The 23,456-nt window shown below is 39.2% G+C and overlaps 2 protein-coding genes across 5 annotated transcripts in view; both read right to left on the bottom strand.

The window, feature by feature from the left end:
* The window catches only part of CERS5 (ceramide synthase 5), a 35,676-nt gene extending 34,082 nt beyond the window's left edge, over positions 1–1,594 (bottom strand). Inside the window, exon 1 of the mRNA XM_058168252.1 lies at positions 1,413–1,594. Within this exon, the coding sequence (XP_058024235.1) occupies positions 1,413–1,579 (167 nt within the window). The 5' untranslated portion in view covers positions 1,580–1,594. The remainder of the gene's footprint in view (positions 1–1,412) is intronic.
* Positions 1,595–10,302: 8,708 nt separating this feature from the next.
* The window catches only part of LIMA1 (LIM domain and actin binding 1), a 67,947-nt gene continuing 54,793 nt past the window's right edge, over positions 10,303–23,456 (bottom strand). For 2 of the 4 annotated variants that reach the window (XM_058168806.1, XM_058168807.1), the window contains exons 9-11: positions 19,914–20,029; positions 16,266–16,399; positions 10,303–14,186 (exon numbers count right to left, since the gene is read on the bottom strand). In XM_058168806.1, coding sequence (XP_058024789.1) covers positions 13,190–14,186; positions 16,266–16,399; positions 19,914–20,029 — 1,247 coding nt within the window. In that variant the 3' untranslated portion in view covers positions 10,303–13,189. The remainder of the gene's footprint in view (positions 14,187–16,265; positions 16,400–19,913; positions 20,030–23,456) is intronic. The other 2 variants (XM_058168805.1, XM_058168804.1) reach the window with 2 other exon arrangements.

Raw genomic sequence — 23,456 nt, 5'->3', positions numbered from 1 at the left:
AACAAAAATTAATTCCTAAAATTAATTAATTCCTACATCAGAAAATGTAACACAGGAAAGAGCATAAAGGTACGGCAGTGTCTCAGATCTCATAAACCAAACATTCAGACTTAGAAGAAGAAAAGAGAATCAGTCCAATTGTGAGCTCTGCATTGCTTCCTAGCAGCCACAAAGTGGGTCATGAAAGCCCATGACTGTCTCGGCCCAGAACAGCATGTACCTTATCTTGAGACCAACATGCACTTGCCTTCCCTTGAGGAATTAATTACAAGAACACTTAACCAAAAACAGCGCATATACATATACTCATATACCCTCACAAATATACTCTCACAAAAGTATATCTATGGCCTTCACAGTTTTAATTAAACCGTGGAGTTTAACAAATCATTTCATAAATTAGAGGGCTCTGGCTCTCTCTCCTCCCCACCAATTGGTGTTTTCTGTATCTATCCTGTTTAATCACTTCCTTTCCACCCTGATTTTTCAGCACATATCTAATCTTAATACATTAGATAAACTCAATGAAGAAAGGGGGGAAGGGAAGCACATCTCCTGGTCTACAAAGTATCTAAAACTATTCTTTTAAAAAAACTGACTTCACCTTCATCAATAATGAATGTTGAGACAAACAGCAAGAAGTCTACAGACAGATTCAGTTGCAAAGTTCACCTGGGGGCCCACTCGAGTTCAAATTCCCCCTCTCCGCCCCATGAAGGTCTAAGGTCATCTCCAAGCCCTCTTTCTCTCAGCCCACCTTCACCCTCCAGGCCTGGTGCAGTGTAAGATAAAATACGCCAGCTAGATACGAACCACCCCCGGCCTTGCCTTCCTTTGGAGTATCGAAACTAAACAAACGAAGCCAGAGGTTCGTCTTTGCAGAGCGGGCTGAGCAACTCGACCGATACCCTCCCTCAGAAGGGAATCCGGCAGCACGTTTTCCGACGACGATCGCGGTTTACGACCCCTCATGATGAAATCATGAAGGGAAGCTTGCTTGTCATTCGGAAGACTCGCCCGGATGCTTTGCCACACGCAGACCCAGCCACCTTGAGCCGCGCAGGCTGCAACCGTGGCCGACTCGAGCGAATCCACTGACAGGCCAGGAGGAGCCCCGGGAAGGAAGGAAGGAAGGGAAGAGAGGGGGGAAAAAAACCCAGCCTCGCCTAGAGCCTCTGACAAGTCAAGAGGAGGAAGTCAAGAGTCAGTCACCGCCACCGCCGCCGCCGCCGCCGCCGCTTAACCGGAACCGTGAGGGGCGGTCTGTCGGGGCGGAAGCGTGGCCCCCGAACCAAACCATCAGCCCCGCGTGGGGCGGGGTGCTCGGCCACGGCCGCCCCAGCTCTCCTCATCCCACAGCCAGCCTTGCATCCTCTGAGGAGCCGCCGGCCACCTCCCCTGCTTATGGTTACCTCTCGAAGAAGTGCCTCAAGACCAAAAGGCCGGCGGCTAGCGGGAGCGCCGCCAGAAGGTGACCGGCGCGGTATCCCTCGGTGCTCTCTCGCTCCAAATCGGCCCAAGTCACGTTGACCGGAAGCCAGAAGCGCTCGTTCCACAGCCAGGCTGCCACGACCGCCATTTTCCCACCCACCCACCCCACACTCGGCGCCCGCCCGGGCTCCTGCTCTTCCCAGCAGCAGCGGCGGCCACCACCAGAATGTCTCCACTGCCGCCGCCGGCGCGAGGGAAAAAGGCGGTCGCGAGCGAGGGGGTGGGGCCTGGCCAGTCCCCGCCCATCTAAGCTTCCCCGAGAGAAGAGGTCAAAGCCGACGCCCCTTTCCTCACCCCTTCGGTACCGTTAGGAACAGCAGAGCGCATGCGCCCCGTTGACGCTAAGTCGGCGGGCGGGAGGTGAGGAAGTTTGAGGCTGAGGGGGCGGCGGGAAGAAAGCCGGGCTGAGTAGCGAAGGGATGGGGATCCGCTGACCAACTGAGGCGGCAGGGCAGGGGGAGGTGTTGGCGCGTAGCCGGCGGTGGGGTTGGCTGACCTCGTCTGAATTCCGAAGTTGCAACGCGAGGGCGGGAGGGGGGGAACATCTCGCCGGCAGACAGCGGGGAAACTGTCCGTGGGAGTTGGATGACTTCGTTTCTGCCTTTTACCGCTTTAGCTGTTCCGCCCAATTTGATAAGCGGTTCCCTTATTTATTTGTTCACACTTTTATTTATTTATTTGTTCACACTCTTATTTATTTATTTGTTCACACTTTTATACCGCCCTATCTCCCTAGGGACTCAGGGCGGTATAAACACTGAGAGCATATGCACCAAGAAAAAAATTTCTTGTGTGTCCAATCACTCCTGGCCAATAAAATTCTACTCTAAATTCTATTCTAAGTTCTTCATTAACGAAACCCTTGGAAAGGAGAAAGACCGCGACTGAATTTATTTATTTATTTTGTCACACAGTATATATAAGCATAAGCATGAAATAATTATACAATATATAAGCATATATATATAAGTATGAGTATGTAATAACTATATTAATTGGATATAACGAAAGGAAACAATAGGACAGGAACGGTAGGCACGTTTGTGCTCTTATGCACGCCACACCGTTTTATCCTCTCTGATGTGACGAAACCAGTGGTGGGATTCAGCCACTTCGCACCACTTCGGGAGAACCGGTTGTTAACTTTCTGAGCAGTTTGGCAAACTGGTTGTTGGGAGAAATCATGAGGGCAGAGAACCGGTTGTTAAATTAGTTGAATCCCACCATTGCACGAAACGTCTATGGGCGCGACTTGAGGCTGCTTCAGTGTGTCACCCAGTCCACGCTGCAGTCCTTAGGACCAACATCCAAGAGATGAAGGATCCCACAGTTCAATTCTCGGCTACAAATAGAATATGTACACTGAGAGCATATGCACCAAGACAAATTCCTTGTGTGTCCAATCACACTTGGCCAATAAAAAAATTCTGTTCTATTCTATTCTACAAATATTCTCTTCTGTCGGAATCCACACTGCCCATAGATTGTAGAGCAAAAGCCTGATGAGTTAGTTCACTATGAATATGCACACACCGTTTTAAAATATTTAGTTTGTCCTTCCCTATCGAACAGAAATGTGCAGGTGGGATACTCACATCTGCTTTTATTGAAAGTTCTGCACTACTCAGCTCACTTTATTAAGAGTTGTGTGTCGTCGTCTCATTTTTCTTTTTCTTACAATGTGTTGTTTAATTCAAATTTTAGAACAAATATTTGTAAATTGAAGTAAGTTTCTTCTGTCTTTTGTTTATAACGCCTGTCTTTTAAGCCAGAAATGTTTCAGAAGTTTTGCAGATATCTTTGGTATATCCAATTGAATAGTTTGTCTTTTTGTTTGCCACTAATACTTGAAATCCTTCAAAACCTTACCCAAATTCCTTTGTGTAGTTATTTCCTGTTATAAGAGTTTTATAATTCCTTTAGGGAATAAGATACCCATCAGTGCCATTTGTAATGCCCCTATCCTTCTCATTACGTTTAATATTCAAAATAATTTAAAAAATATTCATTACAATTTGGTGTTCTATAACTTCATTACATGTGCTGTCCATCTTATCAAGAAATGTATCTAGTTAACGTTGGCAGTCCAATGTTCAAAAACCTTATTACAGATTTCCATTTCAATCTTCTTTATCTTCTAGCTCCCTCTGGTGTCAATCTCCCACTGGTGTCAATCTTCCTTGTTATAAAAACATTGCAATCACCATTTTCCGGTGGAAAAAAATTCTAATTAATTCAAAGCTATAATTTCAAATCCACTTGGACTCTTCCAGATTCTGCTGTTAACTTTCCAAAATCCACATTCTAAGCATCCTTATGCTGCATATCCAAAAATATATTTCCAAAACTTAAATTCAAAGTTGCACCATCTTCCTCTAAGACTCACCTGATGAATTCAGCAAAACCTTGCCAGCCTGAAGGGTCTTAATTTCTCCAGTACAATAAAAAATAATCCAAAAATTGATCAAGAAATGAAGAGTCAGTCAAGCTTAAATGTCAATAAAAGGTTGTTTTATCAGTATGAACAATAGAATTCCAACGTCTAGCTTCTCAATTCATAAGACAACTGAAAAACAGGCATATGCTGTGGTCTTGCCCACAAGGAGCAGCTGTCCAGATTGTCACAATCATACGTAATCTCAGTGATCTCCTACCTCTGGAGAAATTATGCAGGCCTGGATTCAGCATCCAACTACAATTCTTGCAAATGCAGTCTCAAACCAACATGATGCCAGGTGTGCACAACAAACTCCAAATTTGTTTTTGTCTTTCAGTAGCATGACCCCGTCTTCATTTACAGTTCATATCAATGCTAGGAAAAAAGACTGGCAATTTCAAGATTTCCCCCTTGAACACAGTACAGACCAGATCTCATTCCCAGTCCTTGATTTAAACAAATATATGCTTTACATACTTAACTGCTGTAATTTTTTTTCTTTAAGTCGACACAAAGCAATGGTGAATAAACTTCCTTGCATCCACCCTTCTTTTGGGAAATTCTGCTCATGTGGCCAGACAAACCTTATTCAGTCCTTGAGGGATTCCTGGGGGAGACCTTATAACTTAGGTTGTTCACAATCATCTCTCAAAAACATTCCATGTTATCAGTTAAGTCAATATATTTTGTTATCCAGGATAACAAGGAATTTGGTAATCATCGGACAAGATGTTGGTATCAGTACAGCAAAGAATGAAATATGTAAGCTCACTAGTGAGGAAATGCTAAGCAGAAAAATATGGTTTTCATCTTAGACCTCATCTTACTCAAGCTGCATTAAGGTTCATTAGGTTTCAATTTGTGGTCTGCTGACTTTGCAGTCATCCATTTTTTAAATGCCTTTATAAGGTTTTGCAAGATTTTGTTTGAGACTAGTAAATTTAAAGAACTTCTCAGTGTACTGGTAACAGAAAAACAAAGATGTGGTGTTCCAGCTATCCTTACCAAGTTGAAATGAAATTGTGCGTATGCAGAATCACGAGATTTGATTTGACATCTAAAAATAAACATCACTGTAAATGTTAAAAGCTAATATAATTAAAGTCATACTCCAATCTTTTAGTTTCTTCGGCCATCTTTAGCTGCTTTGTCTTGGCCAGACTGCTGTACATTTATTATATCCATTATTTTACCACTTAGTACATAAGCAATGTATAAGTACTGAAATTATTAAGAATGAAATCATAGAAAACCATGTAAGAAATGTGAAGAGAGCAAAGAGGGGAAAAGCAGAAGTTGAGAAAGTGAAATATAATTTAATACATCAGTTACAGGAAGTTGAATAATTTAGAAACAAAATACAAAGTCAGCCAAATCTCCTAACATAGATCTGCATTTCTCAGGGATGAGTTGATGACTTATAGAAAGTCAAACACTGCACCCTAGAGGTGTTACAGAAAATTGGAGGTGTCAACTTTAAAGTCAACATGGGGGGAAAAAGTGGTTCATCAATGCAAACAATTAAATATTCAGAAAAAAAAGGCAGAATGTAAATACTGCACAAAGAAAATACTGTCTGAGATTATGCCCAATTCTAGAGGACAATTAATTTCAATAGTCACAACATCTTATGTTTTGTCACACTACCTTAACCCCCGAGAATGTGGGGAAGGGGAGAATAGGAATGGAATACAAAGCTATTTTGATCTGGGGGAATAAAGTTTCCCTCTGAGCACCAATCTTATTCTACTAAACTATTTTGCATTCAAAAGGTTACAAGGACTGTGGGTATTTCTGCAATTTTGCTACAGAATAAATCCTAAAGGCAAGATATCCTTGTAGTTCATAATTCTATCTAGAGTATTGCAGAAACAAAAGAAAAAGTAGTTTTAGAGCTTTATGCTTTCATAATGTATATAGGAGATGCCCCAATAATTTTAGACACTTCACATATACCATTAATGTATTTTATTGGGAACAAAAATGATGTCAACAAAATTAGATGAATATAGCTGCCATTTGCTCAGAATTGTTGCCAGATCCAGAGTTATTATCTCCAGCTCTGGCGGAACAAGAGAACAATTATTGCAATTTATTTGCCATGAGCAAAGAGACTTCATGGAAGAAACAATAAAAGAAGAGATTCCAGAGCAGATCAAACAAAGCGAGAACATTTATTTCATGGATAGAAAGGTCAAAAGATCACAGAAGGGTTATCTTTAAAACCAGACAGGAGGAACCAAAGGATTTGGCAACAGAATCAGGACAGAATGCTTATGATTGCTTAGTAGAGAAGGAAAATGTGATATAAATCTGGTTTGGGCTATGTAATTTCTGGTTCTGTATGAAGAAATAAGATGGCGCATACTTAATTCAACCAAGGATGGGTAGACTACAGCAGGTGGGAAATTCTTGAAATGTAAGGTGAAATTAAAAGTTCAGGTAATGAATTTCTTTCCTAGGTTAAAGTCCTCCCCCCCCCCCATGGAGGCTTCCTTGCTAAGACTGCTTAGATTGCTAAAGTTTTGACACCACCTGTTTAAGTCAACAGAAGTAATGATACAAATGTATTAACGGGCACATTAATACAAAAGTATGAAGGTCTACATAGACAAACTTTCTCCAGGATGATCTCCACTTCTAAAATTCTCTAACAGTATTAAATGAAGAAAAAAAAAGATATTTTATTGGTGAATAACAAAGTGCTAGATGTGTTTTGGTGAAAACTGTAATACTTCATATAAATCTGCCTTGGTTAAAATTTATTCTTTATGTACCATGGATGGATGGGTAATAACTGAGATATTAAGGAATGTAAAAATAAATGATAAGTATTTGTTTAGAAGAAAATCTGTTTCAAATAGATTTATACTTAATACATGCAACAAGGCAAAAAATTTTGAACCAAAAAACACAACTCATTTTATCATAAAAAGAATAGCGAAGGATACATGGCTAATGAGAGCTGCAGAAATAGCACTGGCCATTTATAGTACTGTAAATAGTTGCCCCTAGGAAATAGATCTAAAAGATAGATGCAAAAACAGAACTGAAGGAAGAGAAAATATAAATACTGCATGAAAAGTACTAAAAGATAAAACTGGTAACAGAATAAATGAAAAGTTGACAAGGTAAGAAGAACAGGATAAAAAGAATTATATAATGAAATGTCAGGATGTGTAAAGCCGTGTTTCTCAACCTTAGCAAGTTTTAAGATGTGTGGACTTCAACAGCTGTGCTGGCTGGGGAGTTCTGGGAAGGCCACACATTTTAAACTTGCCAAGATTGAAAAACACTGGTGTAAGGAATTATACCAACAGAAAAGATAAAGAGAATAGGGAAAGCACACTGAGCAGCTTCTAGATTTCTTTCCAACCTACTGGTATAACATAGGAGGAACGTTTTTTTCTGTACACCAAAGTAACTGTTCCAACCCAGCCTTAGCAAACCAAGAAACAGACTCCTTGTCACGAAAAATCCCTCTTTATTTACCTCTTGTGAATTAATTGCATTCATCCACCGAAAAGTCCAGGCAATAGTCCTTCAAAGAGTTAACTGCAGTAACAAACCTTATGAGTTCCTTGTTATAATTGCAAGGCTGTAAGCTCCCAGCCAAAAGGCTGCAAATTAAGTTCTGGCGAGCAGTCTCTGTGGCACGAAACACAATGAGCAAAATCTTCAGAAATATGAACTGTTGTTTCCTACCACAATCACTCCCCTTTTCCTTCTGTTTATTCCCCAGCAAGGGAGGAGCCATTCAGCGTCCACTTGTGCTTTGCTTCCCAAGTCGACTCCTTGTCCTCCATTGTTCTCCTCTCCTAACAGCTCTGCACATATGTGCATCTGGAACAGGCCCCAGCTGTTCTTCCTCCTCACTCTTCAAAGGCAACTGCCTCTCCTGGGGCTGGGAAATGTCGGACAGCCCTTCTCTGGTCCGACACAGAGCATCCATCAGAGCCTTCTCCAGACTCCAGAACTGGCCCAAGTTCCTCCCCAACTGAGTCTGTTGCCAGCTGGCGGGCCACAACAGTAACATGTTACATCTGTGCTTATGAGCTTCTGCTGTATTTTATTAATTTATTTTATTTATTTATTTATTTTTGTCACAACAATATATGTAGGTATCATACAAAAAGATTATATAGCATATAAACATATATATGAGTAAATGTTAGGAGGTATGAGCATATATATATATAGGAAGAAGAAAAACAATAGGACAGGAACAGTAGGCACGTTTGTGCGCTTATGCACGCCCCTTATGGTCCTCTTAGGAATGGGGTGAGGTCAATAGTAGAAAGTTTTTGGTTAAAGCTTTTAGGATTATGGGAAGAGACCACAGAGTCAGGTAAAGTATTCCAAGCATTGATGATTCTGTTACAGAAGTCATATTTTCTGCAATCTAGATTAAAGCGGTTGACATTAAGTTTAAATCTATTAGTTGCTCTAGTATTATTGCAATTAAAGCTGAAGTAGTCTTTGACAGGAAGGACATTACAATAGATGATTCTGTGAGTTAAACTTAGGTCTTGTCGAAGGCGACGGAGTTCCAAGTTTTCTAAGCCTAGGATTTCAAGTCTGGTGGGATAAGGTATTTTGTTGTTTTCAGAGGAATGGAGAACTCTTCTTGTAAAATATTTCATGTGGCATTTGTGTGTGTGCTCCAGAAAGTACGGGATAGACTATATAAGGGTCACTCTGGGCCATTTGGCTTGGATGGGGGAAGGAGAGAGCTTAGAATGGAGGTATTGACAATATTCTCCCATAGGAATGTTTTGGGGAAATATTTTTCTCCACTGAGTCCAGTTTCATCAAGCTTTATTTGAAAATTCATCTTTCTTTTGCTAGCTTCTCTCCCACATAAAACTTAATACCATTCTGTTCAATTTTCTGATTATTATTATTATATTGATAAACATCATCTTAGCTCCCCTTACAAAAATTATTTTCAACACTCTGTTGAAAGAGGTGCAGACCCTGAACTGCTTTCAACAAACCACATATTTCCTCAGGGGTGCCAGCTGCTTCTGCTGCTGGGTATCTACACGTCTAAGGTGATCAAGGAGCCTAAAGGGAGCAGAATAGCAAAATGGATAGCAGATTCAAGGGGCTGATGGGAGGCTGAAATTATCTGGGCCTCCAGCAGTGGAGGGCAAATATTAAGTCAGGGGACGAAGGGAACATAATGAGGAGATAAACACCCACTTCCTAATTTTGACAAATATCTGACATTAATAAACAACACTTAGAACCATGGGAAGAACTATAACCCAGGGGAAAGGAATGAATAAGAAGATACCAGATATACAACTTTACCTTCTTAAAATGGCTACTCTGGGCCTGGTAAAATCTTTTTCCCTCCCATAATCCCAGCCTCTAGTGCAGGGGTGTCAAATTCAGGGCATCACACGACGTATCGGGACTTTCCCCTCCTTTGCTAAACCGGGCGGGGGCAGGGCCAGCACATGACGCATCCTGCCTGTGGGCCGCAAGTTTGACACCCCTGCTCTAGCAGATACCATAGCTTGTTTTTTAAAAAGCTTTCGACCTATGTTTTTTCCCCATACAAGGGACAATCCTTTCTCATATTGTCTCCTGCAACTACCTCCAGGGTCTCTTCTCAGTACTGACACTTGGAAACATCAACTGTTAAAAATTGGGAATCACTACTATTGCATGGTAGCTGTTTTTTTTTTTAAAGATACCTTGGATTATTGAAGAAAAGCACCTTTAGGGAAAATACAAGAATGTTGACTTGAAACCAGCATTACTTTAAACTGTAATGCGGTTAGTTCTCGACTTATGGTCAAATTGAGCCCAAAATTTTTGTTACTAAGCAAGACCGTTGGTGAGTTTTGCCCCATTTTATAATCTTTCTAGCCACAGTTGTTAAGTAAATCTCTGTGAATAACATGGTTATTAAGTGAACCAGGCTTCCCCATTGACTTTGCTTCTCAGATCACAAAAGGTGATCACATGAAGCAACCGTCAAATACATGCCAGTTGCCAAGCAACTGAATTCTGATCATGTGACCATAGGAATGCTGCAAAGGTAATATGAAAAACAGTCATAAGTCACTTTTTTCAGTACCATTGTATCTTGAGTCATTAAATTTAACATAACATAACATCAGAGTTGGAAGGGACCTTGGAGGCCTTCTAGTCCAACCCCCTGCCCAGGCAGGAAACCCTACACCATCTCAGTCAGATGGTTATCCAACATTTTCTTAAAAATTTCCAGTGTTGGAGCATTCACAACTTCTGAAGGCAAGTTGTTCCACTTATTAATTGTTCTAACTGTCAGGAAATTTCTCCTTAGTTCTAAGTTGCTTCTTTCCTTGATCAGTTTCCACCCATTCCACCCAAATAAATGGTTGTAAGTTGAGGACTACCAGTGGTCCTTGGAAAAGCTTAATTACTTCATGAGTTAGGTGCATATAATGCTCAAGACTGAATTGTTCATGAAAGGTCTAACTGAAATCTCTACTCAGACCATGAATTCTACAAGTGGTTTTAGGTGAGGTGCTTTGTGAGTACTTTGACATTATTACCATCTTCATTCCCAACTGCCTTGCAAAACTGGAAGAAGCCCAATTGCAATCATTCTCATTTTTATCTATTTTGCTAGCATACCCGTAGCAGTTTTAGTTCTGTCTCTGAGCAACATCCATGACAGGTTTCTTAACTGCAAAGTTGTTGTCCTCTATTTACTCATTGGCAGATTCCCCAGTTGTTCTGATTATGGCTGTGTGTTGTTACGACAGGAAAGCTGAAGTTACTGACCATGCTCCAACTTCTACAAATAAAATAATGGCTCGAGCTCAGAATTTGGGACTCCATTAGCACTCTTGTCAATTTGAAAAATGGACCAGCGCTAAGCCTCTGCCATGTTAGAAAATGAAAACCAGATTTTACTCTGGTTTCAAGTGAACTGTTCAGAGCCAGAAGCCGTGTACCTTCAGAAAACTGTAGAGGTTTACAACCAATCTTTGCCTGGTGCAAAACTCTTATGCAGAGATGCCGAAAGTCTTGTGTCGAGATGGTGCCCTCCATTATGCTAATAAATGCATTACTGCCTGCCTGAAGGATTCTGGAGGTCAAATATCTGAAGCATTCTGAAAGAGACTTACAAATGCTAAATAGCTTTATCAGGGTATTTTTAGAGTGGTGTGACAAAGGCTTAAGAATTTATGTTGCATTCCCAAAGTAATTTGGCAGGACTAGGAAGAAATCCTCTATAAGAGCTTAGAATCTGACTTCTGACTCAGTAAGATCTCTGTATCTACTGTACTGTACACAGTTGGAATGATAAAAAAAGGAAGCCAAATCACAGCTTGTTAGCTTAAGCCAAGGACTAGATAAGGGTAAGCATGTGTGTCTATGATGGTTAATGGCATATTAAATGTCAGAGCTGAGTTATTACAGGTATTATAGTTCCCAAACCTCTATTTACATTTATCTTCTAGTTATATGTATCATAAAAAACCGTCAAGGAGTTTATGAAATGCACTGTAATTGGCTAAACTTGCATGCTTATAACCAAGTGTATTCTGGGCTTTCAAGTATGCTTAAACTGATGTTTCATTGTTTTCTATTTGTCATGCATGATGGAAGCTAAACTCTTTACACTATTAAAAAAAAAAGAATTCGATTACTAGGTATCTACTAATATTCCCATAGGGGCTAGTTTAAGACCTAGGTATTTAGAACAAACGTTTAAGAAAATAGTTACCATACAACAAGCCAAATAGTGCCACCTCCTGGTGAAAAATAGGATTCTATAAAAAAGAGTCTGGATTAAAAGCTTTCCACAAAAAAAAATGACAGAGCATTTATTTAAGTAAAAATGTTTCAAACTATATAATAATGGTAAGAAAAGCAAGATATTTCACAATTGTAAAATTATAGCTAGAATTTAAGTAAACAAATAATACAAATTAAAAATAAGGGTTTATACAATGCATCAGAGCCACTTCCCAAAAGGTGCTTCAGAACACGTAAATGTGTAAACTAAGCATTGGTCTGCAACTTTTTAAAGTAGCCACATCTTTTCCCAGGATTGCTCATAAGCCCTCTGCAGTTGCCATCTGATCTGGAAAAAGACAAGGATGCTTTAAAAAGCTGCCTGAAGGTACTAGGTTTTATGCTCCACAGACTTTCAAGTTCCATTTTGGAATTGAATCCAAAGCGCTGCATAACCCTATTAAAATTATTGCAACAAAGCATTTAACCAATTCAAAACACCATGTTTTATATAACACATGCAGCTTAGCTGAAAAGCTCTAATCGCATAAGGCTATCAGTTTCAAAAAAAAAAATATAGCTTCTTTTTCTTGCAACTTTTTTCACACCAAGTCAAATCTGGCAGTTTGGTTCATAGAGAACTCTGATTGCTTGCCAAAAGAGAGAATCAAGTTTTCAAGAGGAAAATGTTATTCGGGACAGGAAGTATAGAAGGTAAATATAATATCTGAAAGACAGAAACTTTGCCATCCTTTAGCTGATTCTTGGGAACAAAGATGCTCCTAAGCCCAGCTTGAAGAAAGCCAATTGATTCATAGGCATCTGGGTGCCAATTTACAACTAGAGTTGTATGGACAAAATAAAATAAAATAAAATAAAAGGCAAAGTGGACAGATTCTCTCCTAATCCTGATCAAGCAATCAGTCTTCCTCTTCTATCAAATTTCAGACTGCATACCATACTGTAGGTACTGAACAATACCTCTCTTGAAAACAGTGTTACCACCATTTTAAAAAAGTATTACTCTGTTTTTATATATACATTAAAGTGCAGTCTCTTTTAAAGTAGTCCCCATCCCTTGGAAACTGATCTGGAAGCTCTGCAGTAGTATTGTTAATAGTGATAATGTCATAATGAAGTATATCAAAGCCCTCTCTCTTTCACTCAACTGTGAAATGGCTGAAACTGTGGTAAGCAGAAGGGAATACAATGCCTTTTAAGTGACTTAAGTTACAGAATGGAATGTGAAATACATTTTTGCTCAACTGAGGCAGCAGCTATCTCCACAATTTTAAGTGTTTAAACTTTATCACAAAATTGGTAACATTCTTGCATGTTCCAAAATATATTCCTATAAAACAAATCTGAAGAGTTATGTGATTTTCACTCTAATTTGCAACACAAGTGTCACTTTTGTAAAGACGCCTGCTTTAGGAAATAACAAAACATTAAACTCCAACTTAAGGCTCTGCACTTTTCAGTAAGTCTTCTATTTAAAGAAAAAAAAGAGAACAAAATCTATTCTTCATTATTATCTTCATCATAGTATCTGTTCCTCTTGATCTGTTCTTCCACACTTAAATCATCTTGGTCTTCTCCTTCAAAAAGCCTTGCATCTTTGGAGCTATAATTTGGACTAGTGGAGAATTCTTTTTCACTTGAGAGAATCAAGGATGAATATTCTGGAGAGATACAAATCATTGGTTCTTTCTCAAGAAATGCTGGCTGTCCTGCACCTTCTTCTTCATCCTCCTCTTCTTCTTCAGGCTCAGCATTATTCTGCCCATTCTTAAACAGGAACGCTTCATTTTGTGCTTCTTCCTTTTCCTGATCTAGTTCTCTATCCTTCTCGGCAGTGTTTGGGGTACCGACATACTCAATTGTACTGCTTTCTTCCTTCGGTTTGTTATTGACTGCCGTTTCCTTCACAAGCTCGTCACATTGCCGTGCTGTACTTGTTTCGTGCTTGGGAGGAGATGAGTTTTCCATTCGATAGTTCCTCACAGATACTGTTCTAAATGAGGCAGCTACCGTAAATGGTCGACATCTTTCTTTTAATGATGATGTTCTGCGTAGCTTCTTAAGATCTTGGTCTACTTCTTCCTGGGGATCTGGTTTCTGAACCTCATCCTCTGGGGGCCACTTTGGTTTGAATACTTTAATGCCTTCTTCCAAGACACTCCCTTGACTGCCTTGTTCAGGAGGAGGTGGCCAGGAAATCTTCAACTTTTTTGTCTCTGTAGTTTTTTCCTCCTTCTCAGGCATTCCAGCAGCTTTTGCTTCCATGCTGGCAGCTAAAACCCCAACTTTTGCAATTGGGGCATCTTCTACTCCTGGACTATGAGGGGCTTCCATGGCATTTCCAATACAGTCATCAGTCTCAGTTTTGCTTGCCCATAGTTCTTTGTGAGGCTTATGTCCAAAACCTTCATCATAATTACCTCTGGATTTAAAGAGCTGGTTAAAGTGAGGCTTGCAGTAAACATGTCCTTGAAGAGAGGCATATGTTCCAAGTCTGAATAAGGAAGACACAATAAAAATGCCCATTAGTAACACAATTAAAGAAGCTTACCATGCCTCCCAAAAAAAAAGCTGTTTTATCACTGACTCCATAAGATAACCGAAGCTAACATATGAAATTGGGCAGTTGCATGCATCTACTGTTAAATATTATACCAATCTAACTACACTAGTTGTTCTGTTTAGAATCACTTTCCTTATACAGCAATTTTCTCAGATATAAAAAACAGTCATAGTTTAAAAGAAATCACAGTTATTCGAAGCAACACCTGCTGTTGTCTTACAAAGGGCCAGATAGAAAGAGAAAACTGTTGTACCCAATCTGCAGATGGAAACTATCATAATGAACACCGTACAACAATTCATTTCAGGGCAAACCACTTTTTATTATTTTTAAAGCTTAACAGGACAGGTGGATTTTGACTAGAAAATTGTCAGGGAATTGCGCAGCCAGTGTCCAAATGGAGTCAGAGACACTGACATGAACCATTTTTATATAAATTTTATTTATTTATTTATTTTATTTATTTATTAAATTTTTATACCGCCCTTCTCCCGAAGGACTCAGGGCGGTGTACAGCCAAAAATAAAACAAGATAAATACAATATTAAAACGGCATTTAAAAAGAACAAATTTTAGAAGGCTGAATTAAAATTTAGATTTAAAAAATTTAAAATATTAAAAATACCCAATTAAAATTCATCCCAAAATTATGCCAGTCCCGCTTTGATGAATAAATATGTTTTGAGCTCACGACGGAAGGTCCGAAGATCAGGCACTTGACGCAGGCCAGGGGGAAGTTCGTTCCAGAGCGTCACTGCCCCCACAGAGAAGGCCCTACTCCTGGGGGCCGCCAGCCGACACTGTTTGGCGGACGGCACCCTGAGGAGACCCTCTCTGTGAGAGCGTACGGGTCGGTGGGAGGCAAAGTGTAACAGCAGGCGGTCTCGTAAGTTTATTTATTTATTTACAATAAATAAGATTGGAAAACGGGAGCATCATTTGGTAAATCAACACAGCAGGAACATCATGAGATAAACACATCATATAGAGCAGGGGTGTCAAATTCAAGGCCCAAGGGCCAGATCCGGCCCAGGGGGTACTTAGATCTGGCCCACAGGGCTGCCCTGGAAACAGCAAAGGACTGGCCTGTGGTGCCCAGCAAAAATGGAGCTGTGTGCAACCCTCCTGAGCTCCGCTTTTGCTGGCGGAGGGTTGCAGGAGGCCATTGCAGCCGAAAACGGAGTTCAGGAGCCCGTTTTTGCTGGCCGAGCACTCTGGCCACCATAGGCACTCCCGACACAAGTGACGTCAAGCTGACCATGCCCACCGTGGCAACGTCCACCACGGCTCCCCCCAAGGTCAAGCACAACTCTGATGTGGCCTTCAATGAAATAGAATTTGATACCCCTGATATAGAGAAAAAAGCAGGAAATAAGGAATCTCCCCCTTTACTCTCACAGCAACCAATTACAACTCAGATTCCCTCATGCAGTGGTCAACTCTCTTTAACCAATTAGCTATAACTGTGTGTTCTTACTCATTGTCCAATCCTTCACTGCTCCAGCTACTACATTTTAAATATCTTAACAAATGGATCTGAAGTATAGGTAGTCCTTGCTTAATGGTGGTAATTGAGACCTGAATTTCCATTGTTAAGGAATACGGTCGCAATGTCATGAGACTATGTTGCTTAGCAATGGTAATCCCAGCAGTCCCCACTAGCCATGATAGTTAACTGATCTTATTTTTTTGGGGAAAAAACTCTAGATTAATAGCCTTCTCTATCTCTAACTTTGTTAATTTTTTTAAGCTTAGATCATATGGATTTTAATTTTCTTTTTGCTACCTGAGTTAGAAACCCCACAGTAAGCTTTATTATCTATGACATTGTGAGCATGTACAACTGCCCCCAAATTATTATAGTTCTTGAACTTCTTGTGACTATCCAAAGATTATACTCAGTTCACATTTTGGTGTAGCTCTACTCTACTAAAATCATTTCTCTACCTTAAAGCACATTAGAACATTAAATGTATATAGTAAACGACATTCATTTTGTTTGAGGCTTACGTGAGTTTGCTATTGCAGTAAGAACAGCGGAAACAGCTAATGTGATAGACTTGCTGGTTGGCAAAGAGACGCTCCATTGGATATACAGTCTTCTTGCAAGCAATACATATTTCCTTTGCTGGCACCTGAAATTTCTGTTGAAAGACAAGGGGATAAATGGTGTAAATATGAACAATCTTTTGATATTTTTCATTCAAGAGTCCTGAAGTTAGCCTCTACAGAACCTTCCTCTAAAGTTAATACAGATTAAATTATGTAATTTAAAAAGAACACTCTCTCCTATGTGTACCTAGTCCTAGATCTCATCACATTAGAAGGGTTAGCATTCTTGAAAACGTTTGCAAAATCACAAAATAATTTAGCAGACTATCTTTTGTTGCTATTTATAATGGGCTCCAGAATTTATCAAACAACCAGATGAAATGGACAAAATTCTAGATCTCTGTCAATTTAATGTTACAATTGTATCATCTTCTTCAGCATCTCTAGAGGGACAAGAATTTCAAAAAAGAGGTCATTGAAGAGGGAGACCAAGAGCAAAAGCAGCAAAGGCACTCAAGAGTCTAAAACACGGGTGTCAAACTCGCGGCGTCACATTGCCGTCACGTAACGTTTCAGGTTTTTTCCCTTCGCGGAGCTGGGGTGGGCGTGGCCTGCATGTGACGCATCTGACCCGCAGACTGCCAGTTTGACACCCCTGGTTTAAAACCATGAAGACAGATTTAAAGGCTCTAACCAAAAAGTTAAAATGTTAGCACCGATTAGTTTCACTACGAAAAACACTTTCATTCTGAGCATTATCAAAGTTACTCTCGGTTTAAAATGCCACTCACGTTTCTTGTTTTTTTTAAAGGTGGCAAATTAATGTCCAGAACAGCACCGCTAAAGCATGCTAGAACTAGTCAGTCAGCACCACCCAAAGCTGGTTTATGGCTGATGCATGTAGGATTGTTCCTCTTCTCTCTTTTCCAGTGCCTTCACCCAAGCAGAAAATGTATGAGAAAGCATACACAAAGTTGAAGAAGCGCAAGGAGTTAGGGAAGCTCAAGGGTATCTACAGGCTACGGTCAAAAAGTCACAATGGCAGCCGTAACACAGGTAGTCTCCGACTTACAACCACAATTGGGATCAAAACTTCCATTACTAAGCAAGGCAGTTGTTAAGTAAGCCATGCAATTTTATGGCATTTTTTTGGTCACGATTGTTAAGTAAATCACTGTGATTGTTACATGAATCATGCAATTGTTAAGCAAACCAGCTTCTCCCATTTACTCTGTTTGTCAGAAAGCTGGCTAGGAAGCTTGCAAATGATGACCACATGACCCCAGGATAAAGCAATAAATGTTGGTTGCCAAGTGCTAGAATTTTGATTGGGACCACCAAGGCAAAAGTCGTAAGTGCAAGAATGGGTTGTAAGTGATTTTTTTCAGTAACTTCGAACTGTCGTTCAATGAATAGTTGTAAGTTGATGGCTACCTGTAGTGCGATCAAAGCTCTGCTTCCTTTTTACGACGGATTGTTAATTTACCTGAGCAATCAGGTGAATTTTTTATCATATGCTCTGCCTTCAAAATCAATTGTCAAACAATTGATTCTTATAGTAAACTATCTAACTGAAATAATTTCATACTTCTGGAATTAGTGCTTCAGCAGGCAGAAACGATGAATGTATTCTAATGTATGAAAACTCTTCCTGTACTTTATAATTGCTAAAAGAATGTGCCATCTAAATAAAAGTGAAAACAGACTGGGTGGCACAAATTAAACAAAAAAATAGGACGCAGCTGGGCGGAAAGAGATGCGCTGCTAGATAGACCATTCAAGCAACGTTGATAATTAATAATACTGAACCTAAAGCATGTTAAAATTTCAGTTGGTTTAAATGCCTGAGGTTTATACATGGATTAGCTACCCACAGCTTTTGGAAATGGGTGGCAAAAAAAGCACAAGGCTGGTTTTATGTTCTATAGAAAGACTTTTCTGAAAAGAAAGAAATGTTGCACACAATGAAACATTTTTATTAGAATGATCAGGGAAGCTATAGTGTCATGGAATTCCCCTAATAGCGCAGACTACAGATCCTTCTAAAGAATCCAGGAAATAAATTTGAATATGAAAACTCCGCCTTTTCCAGCTTGCTCTGGGAACAGGCTCTTTGCAATAAATGGCATCAGTTGCAGCAATGTGTAATTCCCCTTTCCAACTTACATGGGAGAAACTTTTGGGGCGTGCAGAAGTATATTCCTTTTCAAGCATGTTATGAAGAGCAACTACAGTAGAACCATGAAGTCCAGTTAATAAAAAGAGGAGAGGACGTAGGAAAGCTGAGAGATGAGCTCACGTTAAAAAGGAAGCAGAAGACAGGAATAGAGATTAGAAACCAGGAGCAGGAAACAGAAGCTGAAAAAGACAAATGACTATTTATAAACGCATATGGACTTGTTGGAAAGTATACTAAGTAGTCCCCCCCCCCCGTGAAAAATATTTTATTATAAAGCTATTAAAGTAGGCTCAGGTGCTAAGAAATTCCTTTATGAACAGGCAACAAATTTCAAAACAAAGAGTAACAGCGTATATACTACAGTATAACATATTTCACACAAAACTGTTCAGGAAAAACTACATGGACATATTAATGAAATCATCAGCAATACTGCACAGTTTCCTATTTCAGTCAAAAAGCTGACGTCCCCCCCCCCATTTCCCCAAATTAGTGGTAAACAGAAATCAAATGTCAAATGTTCTGGTTTCCATAAGCATTTCTATGACTCAAAAACCATACCATGTACAGTAACCTTCTTTCTATCCCGTTAACAGACCCAGCTGAAAATAGAATTTAGTTTATTGTAATTAAAAGGTAGAGGGAAATATAGATTGACATTGTCTTCATTATTTCACAAATGTCACCAATAGTCACAGAAGACCTTATGATATGTCAGCACCTGGACTTTCTCGGGGCTAAAGAAGATTTGAGGCACTTTGTATTTTTAGAAAACATATTCATGCAGGTATGTTAAATACAGAAACATAACAAGCTTAGGGACTTCAAAGGAGAATTCTACCGATAAGCCAGTCTTGAAATGAGTTTCTAAATAACTAGACCTTTTTAGGCCTGTATATGTTTTCTTTTTTTCATTTGTGTGTACATGCATGTACATGTAGCCATGTCATTGTTCATTTGTATATCAATGTATTTATGTTGCTTATTTTTGAATGCATTCTGTATGTTGAATAAAAAATTAAATCATGTTATACATAAACCATTGTACCACAGATAAAATTTTTCAAAATAGCTTTTGTTGAGATGTCCTGAGAGTCAATGTAAAATCACAGTTAAAGTGCTGGAGTAGTGTTACAGACACCCACTTGGTCACTTTTTCTCAACTCTGTCTCCCAGAATTGTTAAGAGGAAAAACTGAGTTAATGGAAAAAGGCAAGGCATAAATCTAACAAAGGAATAAATAAATATATTTTACAAATTCACAGAACTATAATGTAATATACTTTCATGACCTAAAATGTGGAAAAAGATAGCTTAATAAAATTTGGAAGTGAAAAAGCAGCATGATGTACAATTCTCACCGACTAATTTACAATTTTGATTTTTTTTCCTACATTGTCCATTAATGAAAAAAATATCAGTTGTACCTTCACTGCTTTGGGAGGAGAGCTGTCAGACTGAGAAGACGCTCTAGAATTAGGACTTTGCTGTTTGGCATAGACAGGTCTTGCAATTTCAAGCTCTTTCTGGAAGTTACACCCAGCTAAAACAAAAGGAGTCATATTAGATTCTTTTCCTCAAAACTCATGAATACAAGGCTCTGCCCCCCCAGTCTCATTTCCACTCCCCAGGTCCACCAAATCCACCAAGCAATCAACACAGCTGCAGTTGAAGAGCGATGAGCACCTGTCTGATCATATGGCCCCCATCCCGAATGAAAAAAAGAAAACCCCGAATGCTTGCTGTGAAAGGACCGGTTTAGCTCTGCCTGGTAAGGCCTGTTATTAAGAACACAAAGCCTGCAATTACTGCAGGTTCGAGCCCGGCCCAAGGTTGACTCAGCCTTCCATCCTTTATAAGGTAGGTAAAATGAGGACCCAGATTGTTGGGGGGGCAATAAGTTGACTTTGTAAATATATACAAATAGAATGAGACTATTGCCCTATACATTGTAAGCCGCCCTGAGTCTTCGGAGAAGGGCGGGGTATAAATGTAAACAAAAAAAAAAAAAAAGGAGACTTTTGAAGCCGTTAGGCCACATTCCATTTCAAGGACTTATGAACAGAATGTTATATGACACCTAGGATCCAGTGAGGCAAGAATTTCTGGCAAGAGGAAAAATGACTACCCATAACTTTTGCAAAGCAAAAATAAATAATATTTCTATGTGATACTGGATATACTGCAGCTGAGTTAGAAATTAGTCAATGTGACAGCTGAACCTAGATGATGGTCTGGTTTTGCAGTGGTGCTAAGAGCCTCCTATGTTGAAATGTCCACAGACAAATCCTAGTATTAAAAAGTTAACTTATTAAATGCAGTGTACAAAAACATTGTGTCTCACAAGCTGCAAGGTGCTTAAATGTTTTGTCCATAAATGAAGCTAATTAAATAATTTAGAGCATAGGTTTTTAAATGACTGGCGAATTATCGGTTTGACCCAGCAATATTTTCCTACCACATACAATAAACTGCTAAGTATTTTTCTGAGGAGAGGAAATTGAAAAGCAATAAAACAAAAACAAAACACATAGAAGTATGGTTCAAACTTAAAAAAATCAACAAAAGATATTATCCAGATAGAGAAGAGGTATTTAATAAAGGACTCTAGATCCATTAGCAACATTGCAGAATGGTTGTCTTTCAAGGATTATTGGCTAGAAACAATATATTGGAAATAATTAAGAGATTCTTTTATGCTTTGCAGTCTACATATCATCTGTCTGAACTCTTTAAAGCTGCCACACCCTTTCCTAAGATTAAGCAAAATTCCATAAAAGATTATATACTCTAAATTGAACTAAGTTAAAACGTATTTACTTTTTAGCCTCTGGGATCAATTATTTATACTGAAACTGTTAACATATTCTATTATTTTGTAGTTCAATGTTTCAATAGGAAGTAATACCTAGAAGCATTTCTGCACTTCGTTTGATCAGATTCAGTCACATAAACTCTAACAGCTAAAGCCATTGACTAGCCAAGATTTCCTTCATTAATTGTATACATTTTAGTCAATAAAATAATAAGCTCAAACTGCCCAAGGAGCTGCTGATCCAATTCTACAGAGGAATTATTGAGTCTGTCATTTGCACCTCTATAACTGTCTGGTTCGGTTCTGCAACCCAACAAGAAAAACACAGACTTCAGAGGATAATTAGAACTGCAGAAAAAATAATTGCTACCAACCTGCCTTCCATTGAGGACCTGTATACTGCACGAATCAAGAAGAGGGCCATGAAAATATTTGCAGATCCCTCGCATCCTGGACATAAACTGTTTCAACTCCTACCCTCAAAACGACGCTATAGAGCACTGCACACCAGAACAACTAGACACAAGAACAGTTTTTTCCCGAAGGCCATCACTCTGCTAAACAAATAATTCCCTCAACACTGTCAGACTATTTACTGAATCTGCACTACTATTAATCGTTTCATAGTTCCCATCACCAATCTCTTTCCACTTATGACTGTATGACTATAACTTGTTGCTGGCAATCCTTATGATTTATATTGATATATTGACCATCAATTGTGTTGTAAATGTTGTACCTTGATGAAGGTATCTTTTCTTTTATGTACACTGAGAGCATATGCACCAAGACAAATTCCTTGTGTGTCCAATCACACTTGGCCAATAAAATTCTATTTTATTCTATTCTATTCTAAAAGCATGGCACTGGTACATATATAGTCCTCAGCTTACGACCACAATTTATGTTGCTAAGTGAGACGTTTGTTTGCCTCATTTTATGACCTTTCTTAGTGAATCATTGCAGTTGATGAATTAGTAACGTGGTTGTTAAGTGAACCTGGCTTCCCCATTGACTTTGCTTGTCAGAAAGTGGCAAAAGGTGATTAAATGACCTCGGGACACTGCAACCGTCATAAATATGAGTCAGTTGCCAAGCATACAAATTTTGATCACATGACCTTGGGGATGTTGCAACCGTCCTAAGTGTGAAAAACAGTCATAAACCACTTTTTTCAGTGACACTGTAACTTCAAAAGGTTACTAAGTGAACTGGTGTAAATCGAGGACTACCCGTAATGCTAAAAAGTGTTGTGTATAATTTTAGATGAAGGGTTTTGAGGGAGGGGCATTTTTAAAAGTTAAATAATAATTGACAGGGCAGATCTGTTTTAAATACTAGGCTTTAGTCCTTGGCTTTCCACTCTGATTAAGACAGAAAGAATGGGAGCTTATTTTCCGCTAACTGAAGCATAAGGGAATAAAATAAAAAATAAAAAGAACTAAGCCTTCTCTCACCCTATTCTACAGTCCTAAAATAGCTCCCTTCTCTTACTCTTAGTATAAAAAAGTTTCAGCTGCATACAACTGATGTAAAACTATAATTAATCTATAGTTGGCCATAAAACAGCATATGTGCATATATTTTAACTCATTTAATTTTGGTTTCATCTGCTTGCCAAACTATTTGTACGAACCGGTAGTGGCAGCAACAGGAGGCTCCACCCACCCACCTGGACGTCATCACGGATGCTCTGCCAAACCACTAGTGAAGCTAAGTGGAACCAACTACTGAGTGAGACCAAGGAAAGTTAGCCCAGGGTCTCTTATGATAAGCCTTGATTTTTGCCTTGATAATTCCACCAAACAAACTATTTCTAACTTTTTATCTGCACGTCCATTCACATTCTCTTCAGGAGACAACACAAAAAGTAAACTATTTCTAATACACACTAACTTGAAGGAATAGCTTGGCACCTACTTGAGATCACACTATCTGATAAACAATGGTGCCAAGCAGATTTATATTCCAAATCTATTATTCTGCAATAATTCAGAGATTTCATTAGCATAGAGTTGTACCAATATTTTTGTGGGTTTGTTTTGCACTTATAGTAGTAGTCTCTTATCCCTGTTTTTATAGGCAAATCCTCAAATTACAATCACAATTGGGATTGGAACATCCATTGCTAAATAATGCAGGCATTAAGTGCGTT

The sequence above is a fragment of the Ahaetulla prasina genome, chromosome 2 (genome assembly GCF_028640845.1).
Source record: "Ahaetulla prasina isolate Xishuangbanna chromosome 2, ASM2864084v1, whole genome shotgun sequence".
Classification (NCBI taxonomy): Eukaryota; Metazoa; Chordata; class Lepidosauria; order Squamata; family Colubridae; genus Ahaetulla; species Ahaetulla prasina.
Note: the sequence above shows the minus strand (reverse complement) of the source record. Positions and strands in the feature narration are given on the sequence as shown.